This window comes from Pelodiscus sinensis, chromosome 3, assembly GCF_049634645.1.
Source record: "Pelodiscus sinensis isolate JC-2024 chromosome 3, ASM4963464v1, whole genome shotgun sequence".
NCBI lineage: Eukaryota > Metazoa > Chordata > Testudines > Trionychidae > Pelodiscus > Pelodiscus sinensis.
In genome coordinates this window covers 131,546,178-131,559,837 of record NC_134713.1, presented here as the reverse complement: position 1 = coordinate 131,559,837, position 13,660 = coordinate 131,546,178, and the positions used below count along the sequence as shown (strand labels likewise).

Sequence of the window (13,660 nt, the reverse complement as noted above, 5' to 3'; positions counted from 1 at the left end):
CCAGCAGCCCAGCTCAGTCCTAGCTCCCGCGGGGTCCAGGACCTACCCATGCTGCGGCTTTGTGTTTCTTCATTTAAAGTGCATTAGGAGCCAGGCAGGCAGGCAGCCCAGCTCAGTTTTGGTTCCGCTGGGTCTGGGAACTCATCTCCCCCCCCCCCCCGCCCCCAACAGGGGCTGCTATCACCCCATGCTGCTGCCTCTGTATCAGAAGCAGCAGCACAAGTGCAGCAGACAGCCCGTCTAAACTGGCTCCCCTCGCGGACCAGCTCTCCTTGCCACTCTGCGCTGCTGTCTCAGATTCAAAGGCAGCAGCGCTGGGTGGCAAGGGGCTCCCCAGGAGTGGGGCTGGGAATCAGGGTCTGCCTTAGGCTGATTCAACCTATTCCTGGGAGGAGGCGGGTGCAAGAGACTCTCTGCCCCCACTCTCCTCCCGTTCCCTCTCCCCACTCCCCAGCCTCAGAAACCTGTCCCCACTGGCACCCTGTCCCCAGTACTATGTCTCCTGCTCCCACCAACACAGTTGGGGCTACATTAGTAAAGCTTTGGTGGGGGAGGGGGGATGGGTTGGAGGAGGGTCTTTTTGCAGCTCACTTGTGTGGCCCCAACTGACTTTTCTGTGGGTCAGTGATCCCTGACTCAAAACAGGTTCCCTGCCCTTCTCAGAAATAAAGACAATGAAGAAACTTTTTGTTTGACATAGTAATTTATGTAAAAGTGAAGCCTGGCCAACAAACCCCCTGTTGGGACCAAGCCCCCATCTGACCACAGCATCATAACACTCCTGCACTCCCCTTTCCCCAGACCCTACATCTGAGCCTATCATACACTGGAACCATGAGCCCCTCACATACCCCAACCCAAATTCCTGAACCCTCACATCCAGAAGTTTGTGGCTTGCTTAATACTCTAACCCTACATCTGACCCCAACACTGCACAGCCTGGAGCCCCCTCCTTGAGCAAGCGTTCCCTTATCCACCACCTCCTGCATCCAGATTTCTTCCCAGAGCTTGCACCTCTCACCCCTTCCCATACCCAAATCCCTCGTTCCCTCCCCAGAGCCTACACATCCTGTCTCAACCCAACGAGGGTACGGCTAGACTGCAGGAATTTTTCAGGATTCCGGAAATATCCCAGAAAAACTCTTCTGCATCCAGGGATGCATTTGTTCTTCCTCTTATTTTAGTGGAAGAGCAAACATGATCTTTCGGTCACTCCTATATTCCTCTTTCCATGAGGAATAAGGGGTCTTCCAAAAGAAGGGGCTTTTCTGACATTTGGTCCAGTCGAGACATGCCAAATGTTGGAAAAACTTCTTCCTACAGAATAATTTGGGGGGGAGGGGAGGAAGCAGCAGTATAAGGGTTGGGAATAGCAAGTGATGGAGAGGAGGAGAATAGAGAGGGTGGGGCTTCAAGGAAGGTGCGGGGCAGTCGATCTTGGGTTGTTCTGTCATTTAAAAAGTGATCTTGGGTGTAAAAAGGTTGGAGACCACTGATCTAAAGCAACTTCCTGTTTTTTAACAAATCCAGTTGCGCCTCCTATCTCCTTTATTTTTGTTTTTCCAGACATTTAGTTGAGTTATTTTCTTTTTCTCTACCACCATACGAATTTTACTTTTATTTCATGATTTAATTCAGTGATTTTTTTATTTCATGATTTAATTCAGGATCATTTCACATTAGCGTTTACCACCCACGCGTGTTTGGGTCACACACTGGAGATTCAAAGGGGCTGTTACTCTTTGTGTGTGTGGTGGGTTGTTTTTTTTTTTTTTTTTCTTTTTGCTCAACAAAAAATCCTGGCTGCCTCGTCAAAACTGTTTGAATTGGGCCCCGCACTTCCTAAAGCCGGCCCTGCTGGGAATAGTAGTGTAACTGCTGAGATTTCACACAGTTAAATGACTATTCAATTTACACGATGTCTAACATCCCTAATTCCTATTCCATAAGGGACATAGCAGAAAATATCAAACCCTTTTTTTTTAAGTGAGCCTTGTACTGAATCTCCTAATATGTCTCTTCTTATAAGCAAATGGTTTATATTTTATACACTTTTAAGGTGACATAATGTTATGTCAGTGACTGGACTTTCATGAGACCTACAACAGCTCTTGTTCTCATTCACTTCTCTTGCTGCTTCCAGAATGTACTGTGCTATGTCATAGTGTAGAAATTTTTCAAACCATTTTCTCTTTCTTCCCAGCACCACTGCCTGTGAAAGACAGTTTCATATCTGAATTACCTACTACTTTAATTCTATCTGTAGAACGTCAAATTTACATAATGTCATTAGCCAAAAGTTAAATTGAATAATTACAAACCAAATATTCTGTGATTTTTTTTTTAACTTGGATATAACATTGTGTTCATTGTGAAAGAAACATGAGCATACACCTCATTTTATATAGATATTTCAAAAGGACACAACTGCTAGATTTTATAACCTGGAGTTATTTGACGTACATATGCACTATTCAGAAAATCCCATATAATCCCCAGTTAACGCTACCACAATAAAAGCTCGAGGGCAGAATGAGTCAATCAGTTCAGATGCTTGGTTATGCTCAGACTATTTTAGCATTGCAAAATCTCTGATGCATCAAATAAATTGAATGTGTTGAACAGATGACTATACTTCAAACTGCGGTATGACATTAGTTACAGTGCTGCTTATTTTTTCAGCACAGAATTTCAATTGGCAGTATCACTAGCAAGCCAGATGTTTAAGTCTTCAATAAAAAAGTTAGCTCTACCTTCACTGGTAGAACTACAAAATACAGAGATAAAAATGCCGAAGATGGAACAATATTTTGGAGGTAAAATGTATTAGTAATAATAAATAAATAAAAAGCAAAATGAATTAACTTTACAGTCATCCTAGAATAAATCTTGAGTATTTGTCTTGACTATCTTATAGAAAATAAAACTAAAAGCTAAATGTACATTTTAGCTAGGAGGGAAAAATATAAAAGGCCAAAGCTTAAATAGTCAGTACAATGGTGTGAGGTCAGCTATCACTGATGCCTTGGCCTTAAGATGCTCAGTCTCCCATGATTGTCGTTGTACGTAAATGCTGATGACGTGCACAGACAGAAATGTAGTGTGGTACAAAAGGCACCCTGAATTCATCAGTCAGCAATACAAACAACTCTACAAGATTGTCACTGCAATAAAGGAAGCAAAATGATCCTTCTATTCCTCCATATCAATGAAGCAGTATATTTTACATAGTGAACCATGTAGTTAACCTATATTGCATAGCCCAGACATCAGACCCAAGCATTAATTACTACTGTCAGGAGGTATCAGAATACTGATCACTTACTTGTTATGGTTTGACAGAGAAGTTCTCTAAAGATCTCGTAAGCACTGTTTTTGCAGAAGTATTTTTCAAGAGCCTTTTTTGCACAGAGGAATAATTTAAATTAAAGTCTCAGTGGAAGTTAGGAGAATTAGAACTATTCTACAAAGAGTCTATTTAGCGTTGTCATTTGCAGTGGAGGCTTCTGAACTACCTGTGTTTTGCTACAATGATCGTAATAGGCAATATAATATCAAAAAGATGTCACCTGACACTGCATTCTAAAACAGAGACTGCAGTGTTGCTGCAACAACTGAAAGGGAACTTTAGGACCTATATAGATCAAAACAGTCTTTTCATAGCATAATTTATTCTAGATATCACATAAATGTTTAGAGCAAAAGGTGTATTGACGAGCGAGGAAGGACTGGACAGCAAAACGTATTTATTATAATTCCTTTCTTACACCACTTTCCCTGTCCATCATTAGAATGCTCTTCTGGAGTAGATCTTGGGTTGTTATAAAATAATGTTGTAACTGTTGGGCTAGTGGGTAAGTAATTTAGGTAAGATATTTAGGAGAAAAAACATTTTCCCAGAACCCGATACCGCACCCACGTAGGTCTTCTCAGATTCGTTTGTGTATTGTTAAGGACAGGAGCTAATGACCAGCTCCTGAACAAGACACACTTTGTGGTGTAGATTTTATTCTTTACAGTACCTAAAAAGTTCTGTTTAGTGAGGTACCTAAAATTGCTCCAAGAAGTTCAGAATCAAAATTGAAGCAGTATAGGCCTGGCCTTAGATACTTATGGTTCTTGTGGGGAAGAAAACAGTCCTGGACACCGAAAGAATCTAATGTCATTCACCACTTTTTTACTCCAATTTTTGTTTGTATAATTCTCTTTAAATAAATCCAATTGTAAGTAAGTTATTAACCTCATTTAAGCTTATATTCTCACCTAATCTCACCTCCAGTCTGGTTCCCTTTGCATTTTAGTCACGTAGCTTTCTCACCCAAGCTGCCTAGATTTCAGCATTGAGTGATTGTCGCCCTGTTCTCAGTTCCTGTGCTTGGTGCCATAGCATCCCATAGCACGCAGGAGTCGCAATAGCAGGAATAGCCTTGTTCAGCCACAGGATCTGTAAATCGGAACATGATTGGTACAGAGAGTATATGAAGAATTTATCTGTCAAACATATCTTCTGTGAATATTGCAGGTTGAAATTTTTCAAAAGCTTGTTACTTGATCAAATTTAGGCAGTTTTTCACACAAATAGCAACATATCGTTAACACTATTAACACCTGACAAATTCTAGTTTCCTGCTCCAAAGCATGGTGGGTGCTAGTGCTTAACATAACAGTTGTGAGATTTATTTTTTAAGATGATCTCTACAGCATATGTGTTCCTAATTTCACTTACAGAAATGGCTGAAGAGCTTTTGCTGAGTTTAAAAAGTAAATAAAAAATAGACTTAAGCACATGAATAATCCCATTATAAGTGGGGTGACTTACGTGCTTACAGCTAAGCATGGTGTGTGGTTTTGCTCTTCAGAGTCCCTATCTTATATTCTCTACTTATCTGATTGTATTAATCAATTGGTATTGCTAGTCATGGGCAACTATAAAAATGTAGGGCCCTAATTGCTCAAATGTCTGAGATTAATACTTAATTGTTAAAATTAAGGCTTTGTTTACAGTAATGTCATTTTAGCATATCAAAATCATCATTTTGGCAAGCCATCTGTAGATATAGCTAAATTGGGTTACACCCACCTCTTGGCTGCAGAATGCAGGGCTCCAGTTCTTAGAATGTAATTACATTATATAGATGATGTAGCTAGTTTCCCAGCTGGTGCATCATCTGTTTGACACAACTGTGAGTATAATACATTTGTTGATACTTAGACCGTAGAATAAGTTTCCAACATTCATAGCTCTTGAATTACAACACACTATTTCTTCTCCTGACAAAGAAAACATATAATAACTTTAACAAAAGTCTGAAAACTTGGATGTGATGAAATTTATTATAGTTTTATAACCTACCCAGAATTAAACTTTCCTGTCAACATCAGCAAGTCTTCAATTGTCACTAGTTCACCAGCTTATTTAAAGTAACCAATATAATGCAAGATCACCAGATGTACTAAAATGTATGTACTATTTAGAATTTGTTTTGCTGATGTCAAACATGACAATTTTGCTTTATACTTTAGTATAGCAAAATGGACTTTTCTTTAGTAAAAGATGCAAATAAAATTTAAATTCCATAAACTGTTTCAACTTTTCATAGACTTGAAATGTTCACTGTAGTAGTATCTTTAAGAATTTCAATAAAATTAATTCATGTCTGTATTCAATTTTGCATTATCAGATAATTTAGTTGTTTTTAGCTCCCCAGTTAGAGATTTAACATGAACTTTGAAAAGCGAGGCAACACAAAGTTAAAATTACCATTTTATCCTGAAATCTCACCACACTTGGCTTACTGTAATACTATATCTGAAAAAATTGAGTGAGTTAAAGGTGGACTGCACACTTTTACCTTTACTTTTTCTTCGCCTGGGTTCTCTTTAAATCGTAGTCTGTGTACTACCGCCAAGGCATATACCCAGTATAATGTGGTAAAATCACAGAAAGAAATGGAACTAAAAAATACTGATAACTTTCAGGATGCCTTTTGTAACTAATTTAATTATATGTAAAATATGTAAGCGCTATTCTGTGCAAAATATATAAAAATCCATTTTGCTATACTAAAGTATAAAGCATATAAGAACATAAGAATGGCTGTACTGGGTCAGACCAAAGGTCCATCCAGCTCAGTAGCTTGTCTGCTGACAGTGGCCAGCACCAAGTGCCCCAGAGAAGGTGGACCGGAGAAGGTGGACCGAAGACAACGATCAAGCAATTTGTCTTGTGCCATCCATCTCCAGCCTCTGACAAACATAGAGGCCAGGAACACCATTCCTACTCCCTGGCTAATAGCCTTTTATGGCCCTAATCTCCATGAATTTATCTAGCTTCTCTTTAAACTGTTATAGTTCTAGCCTTCACAGCCTCCTCTGGCAAGGAGTTCCACAGGTTGACTATGCTCTGTGTGAAGAAGAACTTTCGCTTATTAGTGTTAAACCTGCTACCCATTAATTTCATTTGGTGTACTCTAGTCTTTATATTATGGAAACTAATGAATAACTTTTCTTTATTCACCCTCTCCACACCACTCATGATTGTATATACCTCTAACATATCCCCCTCAGTCTCCTGTTCTCCAAACTGAAAAGTCCCAGTCTCTTTAGCCTCTCTTCATGTGAGACCTGTTCCAAACCCCTAATCATTTTAGTTGCCCTTTTCTGAACCCTTTCCAAGGCCAAAATACCTTTGTTAGGAGACCACATCCATACACATTACTCAAGATGTGAGCGTAGTATAGTTTTATACAGGGGCAGTAAGATATTCTGTGTCTTATTTTCTATCCCTTTCTTAATAATTCCAAAATTGTCATGTTTAACACCAGCAAAACAAATTCTAAATAGTACATAAAATATTGGAGTATGAAATAAGGATGTAAAGGAATAGTTGATAAGCAGGAGCTCATCAGGTAGCACAATCGACTACTCACTCGTTTTCCCCTTCTCTCCGCCCTTGCATTTTTTCAAGGGAAGTCGGTAGGAGAGGACACTGGTTGAATCCCTGGTCTCAGCGCGCATGCGCGCACGCACACACACGCACTCACTCTCTCTCTCTCTCTCTCTCTCTCTCTCTCTCCTATGCTTGTTGCCACTTTGAATTTTTAAAGGAAAGCTGGCACTAATGCTGAGACCTTGGACCAGGGATTCAGCCAGCATTCTCTTCTTCCAGCTTCCCTTTAAAAATGCAGAGTGGCAGCGGGAGGTTGTGTTGAGACCCAGCACTAGCCGGGAGTGAGTGCTAACACTTCCCTTCCTTATCAACTAATCAAATAGTGAATGAAAATTCCATTGGCTACTTGATTAGCCAATTAACCACTACTTAACATCTGTAGTATGAAATTAAAACAATATGGGGCACATCTTTGCTCTAAATATAATCTACTGCTGTTGCTTTCTAGATTTTTCAATGAGCTTTGAAATACTGGAATTGTCTGTATAGCCCCAATGATCAAAGATGCTGTTTTTTTCTGAAGAACATTTTAAAATTAAAATATGCATCAGGAATGATAATTTGTCACAGTTCAGCCAGTGATATCTGAAACAACTCCAGCATTGTTTGATAGTAATGTTGGCAGGTCTTTAACTATAAATATGCTGCCAAGTAGTGCTATGATAGCTCAGGACGATAAATATTTAAGATCCTTTTCAGGTATCTTATTCTGTTCACTGTCAATATTTGTAGTTTTCTGGGTTGTTTATGATATGGTTATAGCTGACCTAATTGTTAATGTTTGTATTCTAAAAATCAAAATTGCTACTTTTCTTACTTTGTATATCTGGATTTTTACACTATTATGTTCTAATATTTGGATTGAAACTTTTTTCAAATCATTTTATTGAATACAAAGTTTGAGCTGGATATTCATATTCAAGTTAGAGCAACCAAGCAAAACCCAACATTTTATGGAAGTAAGCAGATGGAAGATGAAAAGGGGAAGATTAAAAGTAGTAAGAAATACATTGAGCCGGGTAGTTTAGGATTATGAATGATGTATATTTGCAGTCTAAACAAAGCAAAAATCTAAGATTTAAAAGCTGAAAAGTAAAATAAGGTTAATTTAATTCTCTCTCAAAACCTATGCTAAATACATTGTTGTTTTGGTTTGTAGGTCACTAAAATAATGCAATGTTTTAATGTGATTTCTGCAAGTTTTTATTTATGAAATTGTCTTCTCTGTAGATGCTTGATTATTATTTTGTCACACTGAAACAATTCATTTTTTCTTTGTCATGGGGGCATTTACTCATAGCACGTACATTACTTGGAAACATTAATGGAAACATCCTTGTTTTTAAAATATTTGATATGCTAGAACTTATGGGAAGATAATTACTACCGTCTGTGACCTGCATCTCTGAATATAAGAATACCTTGGCATAGACCCTCACTATATTAAAACATTTTTAGTTTACTTGCTAAAGAAGCCTATAGCAATGGAGGCTGTATATACATTTTAGGCTGTTCCTAATTAGTTAGATTTGACTTTCATAAAAAAAAACCCCTTCCAATCCAAATTTAGAGCTCACAGACTGGCTCTTTCAGTTTGTAGCATCTGCCATGATATCCCTTCAACATATTTATGCTCTGTTGTTGGGCTGTCAGACACAGCTTTGACTTGATTCATTCCTTTTAACATCAGAGATTACCATGCCTCAATTTAGATCAAAGTCTGTCTTTTCTTTGTGTTGTAGTTTGCCTCCTGGATCATTTCTGAGACTGTATTATTATCCTTTGTGTTTACATTATGCACTGCATTTTTGTTAAGCAGATGACATGATCTACTTCAAAATTTATCCATTTATTGGGTTTACTTTGCCACTATAAATGTGATAGAGATATATCAATTTTATTTTTATTAAATCTATAACCAAACCAAAAATGCCAGTTTGTTGAATGGGGCTCTTAGGTTGGTAACTCCTTTTGAGACTTCTTCCTAATGAAAGGAATGTGGGTACAGGCAGTCCCCGGGTTACGTACAAGATAGGGACTGAAGGTTTGTTCTTAAGTTGAATCTGTATGTAAGTCGGAACTGGCGTCAGCCGCTGCTGAAACTGATCAGTTTCAACAGCGGCTGAATCTGGACGCCAGTTCTGACTTACATACGGATTCAACTTAAGAAACCCAGGCGTCCCCAAGTCAGCTGCTGCTGAAACTGATCAGCGGCTGATTCCAGGAAGCCCGGGGCAGAGCAACTCTGCCTCGGGCTTCCTGTAGTCAGCCCCTGGTCAGTTTCAGCAGTGGCTGGCTTGGGGACGCCTGAGGCAGAGCAGCTGGGGTGCTGCTGGGTTGCTCCAGTAGCGCCGCTCCTCGGCGCTACTGGAGTAACCCAGCAGCACCCCAGCTGCTCTGTCCCAGGCGTAGGCAAGAAAAGCCTGGTCTGCTGGGGGGGCACTAGCTGCACCCCCCCGCCAGCAGACGAGGGAGACACGGGTGGCGGGACCGCCCGCGTCCTCCATGGCTTTGCTCTGTCTCCCTGGTCTGCAGGGAGACGGGGAGCAAAGCCTTGGAGCACGCCCGCAGCGGGACAGCCCAGGCGCGCCCGGGCTGTCCCGCTGCGGGCGTGCTCCAAGGCTTTGCTCCCGGTCTCCCTGGTCTGCTGGGGGGGTCCAGCGGCTTTGCTGGACCCCCCCAGCAGACCAGGGAGACCGGGAGAAGCTTTTCTCGCCCCAGAGGACACGGGTGGCGACCCGCTGCCCGTGAGCTCCGGGGCGAGAGAAGCCCCGTTCGTAAGTGCGGATCCGACGTAAGTTGGATCCGCGTAAGTCGGGGACTGCCTGTACTGTGTTGACAAAGGTCTTTGTCAATGGATTTATTCTCAAATTTCACAATTACAATATATATAAACTAGAATATTTCTGGAATTTTGTCTGACTGCCACATTTTTTGAACAGAGACTTGGAATTCTTAATACTGTAAATGCTTTAATTTTTCCAAGACTCAACTACTGGAGTCTCTCTTTTTTGTTGGTGGCGGCGGTGGTGCTCCTAATTAAATCTTGCTGTGTTACCCAGTAATTGAACACACTGATATCCTCCTTCCTGTTTACTTGTGCATTAATTTTCAAACTTTCAGAGTATTTAATGGGTATATTTTTCTTCATCTGAAAAAACATTTAGTGTCCTATATCCTAGACTGCTGATTGATCAATCAGTCGAGAGACCATATAAAATATTGGTGGAAGGACTATTAGTAGCCATACTTTGGGTCTGTTAAAGCTTTTAATTTTTTGTTTTGTTTTCAATAGTAAATAAGTGTGTTGAGGATTCATTATAAATGAGACTTCCATTTGAAAGATGTGATCTAGTAATGGCTGCTTTTCAATTTTTCAGATGAAGAGCAAAGAATTAATACACTTTTTTTTGCTGTTTAATTTTGGATTGCTTAGAAAGGGCATAATTAAATATTCCAACAATTTCTTCCATTTTTTTCTCTGTATAATTTGTTTTTGAGAAAAATGAAACTGGACTACTTGGTATCGAAACAGGTGATTTCATACAAGCTACTTACATTATCACCATCAGCAACAGACAAGATTTGATACATCCATTTCTCCTGAGAGAAAATGTAACAGGAATATATTAATTTCCTGTGTAATAAGCAGTTAGATGCTAAAAGCTTTCTTTGAAAATATGATTCAGGCATTGTTTATTTAGCTAATGATTCATTTTGAATAGGTTGTCCTATTTAATTGAGGAGCTTCAGGAGGTAGCCAGTCATCTGAAGAAGTGGGCTGTGTCCACGAAAGCTCATGATACCATTTACATGTTTCATTAGTCTATAAAGTGCTACCAGACCATTTGTTGTTTTTGCCTATTTAATTGAGGGTGTCTAGTTACATGAACCAAAGTGCTCAGATTGTATGTAAATCTAGTAGTCTGTGTCACTTCCCATGACATCTGGATTCAATCCATTGGGAAATATACATGCTCTTGAGAACTGCTTTTTTCAGATTCCTATATAAGAGCTCACAGCTCTTGCTGAGTAGGCGCTATAGCTAAAAATAACTAAATGGATTTCTTTCTCCCTCTCTGTCTGTCTCACTGTAGGATGACGTAGCTTTGCCAAGGACCTAGCAGCTAAGCAGAAAATGAGCTTAACATCCTGGTTTTTGGTGAGCAGTGGAGGCACCCGCCATAGGCTGCCACGAGAGATGATTTTTGTTGGAAGAGATGACTGTGAGCTGATGTTGCAGGTAATTGCATCAGCCTTCCATGTGCAACTGTTCAAAATTTGGATTTAATACACTGGATTTATATTCCGTTTGAGAATTAAGTTTGCCAACTGTTCAGTTTTCTTGGACTCTCCATTTCTAGATTTTGCCAGAAGTTTTAATTAGTCTAATCTTTTGCATTCCTCATGCAGGAAAACAATATGAATGTGCTTCTGTTTGTGGCTTTTGAATAGTGATTGTATATTCAAAGTGCAAAAGATTAGGTTGTCTTTCATGTAAATCATCATACAGATTAAAATTAGATATGACAAATAGGTTGAAACATTTTAATAGTGCCTCTCCAATTTGGTCAGTAAACTGTCCTTCATATTAGGTAACTTTGTCATGTGTAGTATGGTAATTTTGGAGAGTGCTTTGAGCCTGTGTTAATTATATCCTGTCCAACTTAAACAATTGATTTTAACATAGTTTTATAGCCATTGTGAGCTGATAAAGTTATCCTTTCATTGACTGGAAATACTATTACCAATAAAACTATTAGTGTTTTTGACTGTTACTCAGATGATTGTCTCATACATGTATGAAAAAATATAATCCCCACAGCTTTTAAGATTTGGTAGCTTTGTCTTATACCTAGTACAAATGGAAATTTTAAATGAATGGCATACTCTTAGGTAGCGCTTAAAACAAGAAATATATTGCACATTCTTAATTAAAATCACGGCATATCATATGTATAGTAGCCCAGTGTCTGTGTCTGTAACGCTGAAATGCTGGCTGTTCCCTCTGGGCGGTGCTGTTGCCTGAAATGCTGGCTGTTGCCTCTGGGCGGCGCTGTTGCCTGAAATGCTGGCTGTTCCCTCTGGGCGGCCCGTGCTGCATGGGGAGTGCGAGGCTCAAACGGCCACTTGCTCCCTCGCGGCGGCCCGACTGAGCGGTGCAGAAGTCAGCCAGGCGCCACAGCGGGAGGGGAAGGGGGTGGGGCAGTGATGTGCGGCATGACAGCAGCTCCAGGCCCAGCCCCCTGGCCTTACATAAGAACGTAAGAATGGCCGTACTGGGTCAGACCAAAGGTCCTTCTAGCCCAGTATCCTGTCTACCGACAGTGGCCAACACCAGGTGCCCCAGAGAGGGTGGACCGAAGACAATGATCAAGCGATTTGTTTCCTGCCATCTCTCTCCAGCCTCTGACAAACAGAGGCCAAGGGCACCATTTTATCCCCTGGCTAATAGCCTTTTATGGACCTAACCTCCATGAAATTATCTAGCTTCTCTTTAAACTCTGTTATAGTCCTAGCCTTCACAGCCTCCTCTGGCAAGGAGTTCCACAGGTTGACTACACGCTGTGTGAAGAAGAACTTTCTTTTATTCGTTTTAAACCTGCTACCCATTAATTTCATTTGGTGACCTCTAGTTCTTCTATTTAGGGAACTAATAAATAACTTTTCTTTATCTGCCCTCTCCACACCACTCATGATTTTATAGACCTCTATCATATCCCCCCCTCAGTCTCCTTTTTTCTAAACTGAAAAGTCCCAGTCGCTTTAACCTCTCCTCATATGGGGCCCGTTCCAAACCCCTAATCATTTTAGTTGCCCTTTTCTGAACCCTTTCCAAGGCCAAAATATCTCTTCTGGGGTGAGGAGACCACATCTGTACACAGTATTCCAGATGTGGGCGTACCATAGTTTTATACAGGGGCAGTAAAATATTCTGTGTCTTATTTTCTATCCCTTTCCTAATAATTCCTAGCATCCTATTTGCCTTTTTGACCTCCGCTGCACACTGCGTGGAAGTTTTCAGAGAACTGTCCACGATAACTCCCAAGATCCCTTTCCTGATTTGTCATAGCCAAATTAGCCCCCATAATACTGTACGTATAGTTGGGGTTATTTTTCCCAATGTGCATTACTTTACACTTATACACATTAAATTTCATTTGTCATTTTGCTGCCCAATCACTGAGTTTGGTGAGATCATCTTGGAGTCCCTCACAGTCTGCTTCTGTCTTGACTATCCTAAACAGTTTTGTATCATCTGCAAACTTTACTACCTCACTGCTTACCCCTTTCTCCAGATCATTTATGAATAAGTTGAAAAGGATTGGTCCCAGGACTGACCCTTGGGGGACACCACTAGTTACCCCTCTGCAATATGAAAATTTACCATTTATTCCTACCCTTTGTTTCCTGTCTTTTAACCAGTTCTCAATCCAAGAAAGGACCTTTCCTCTTATCCCATGGCCATGTAATTTACACAAGAGCCTTTGGTGAGGGACCTTGTCAAAGGCTTTCTGAAAATCCAAGTATACTATATCTACTGGATTCCCCCTTATCCGCATGCTTGTTAACCCCTTCAAAGAACTCTAATAGATTAGTAAGACAGGATTTCCCTTTACAGAAACCATGAATGGCCGTGAATGTTACTGCCCTGCCCCCCTTCGCCTGTCGCTGTGCCTGGCTGACTTCTGCACTGCTCAGCCAGGCCGC

The 13,660-nt window shown here is 40.4% G+C and overlaps 1 protein-coding gene across 14 annotated transcripts in view; it reads left to right on the top strand.

The window, feature by feature from the left end:
• Positions 1-13,660, top strand: part of CEP170 (centrosomal protein 170) — a 176,662-nt gene that overhangs the window by 18,683 nt on the left and 144,319 nt on the right. For all 14 annotated transcript variants that reach the window (XM_075924848.1, XM_075924849.1, XM_075924846.1 and 11 more), the window contains exon 2: positions 11,047-11,192. In XM_075924848.1, coding sequence (XP_075780963.1) covers positions 11,088-11,192 — 105 coding nt within the window. In that variant the 5' untranslated portion in view covers positions 11,047-11,087. The remainder of the gene's footprint in view (positions 1-11,046; positions 11,193-13,660) is intronic.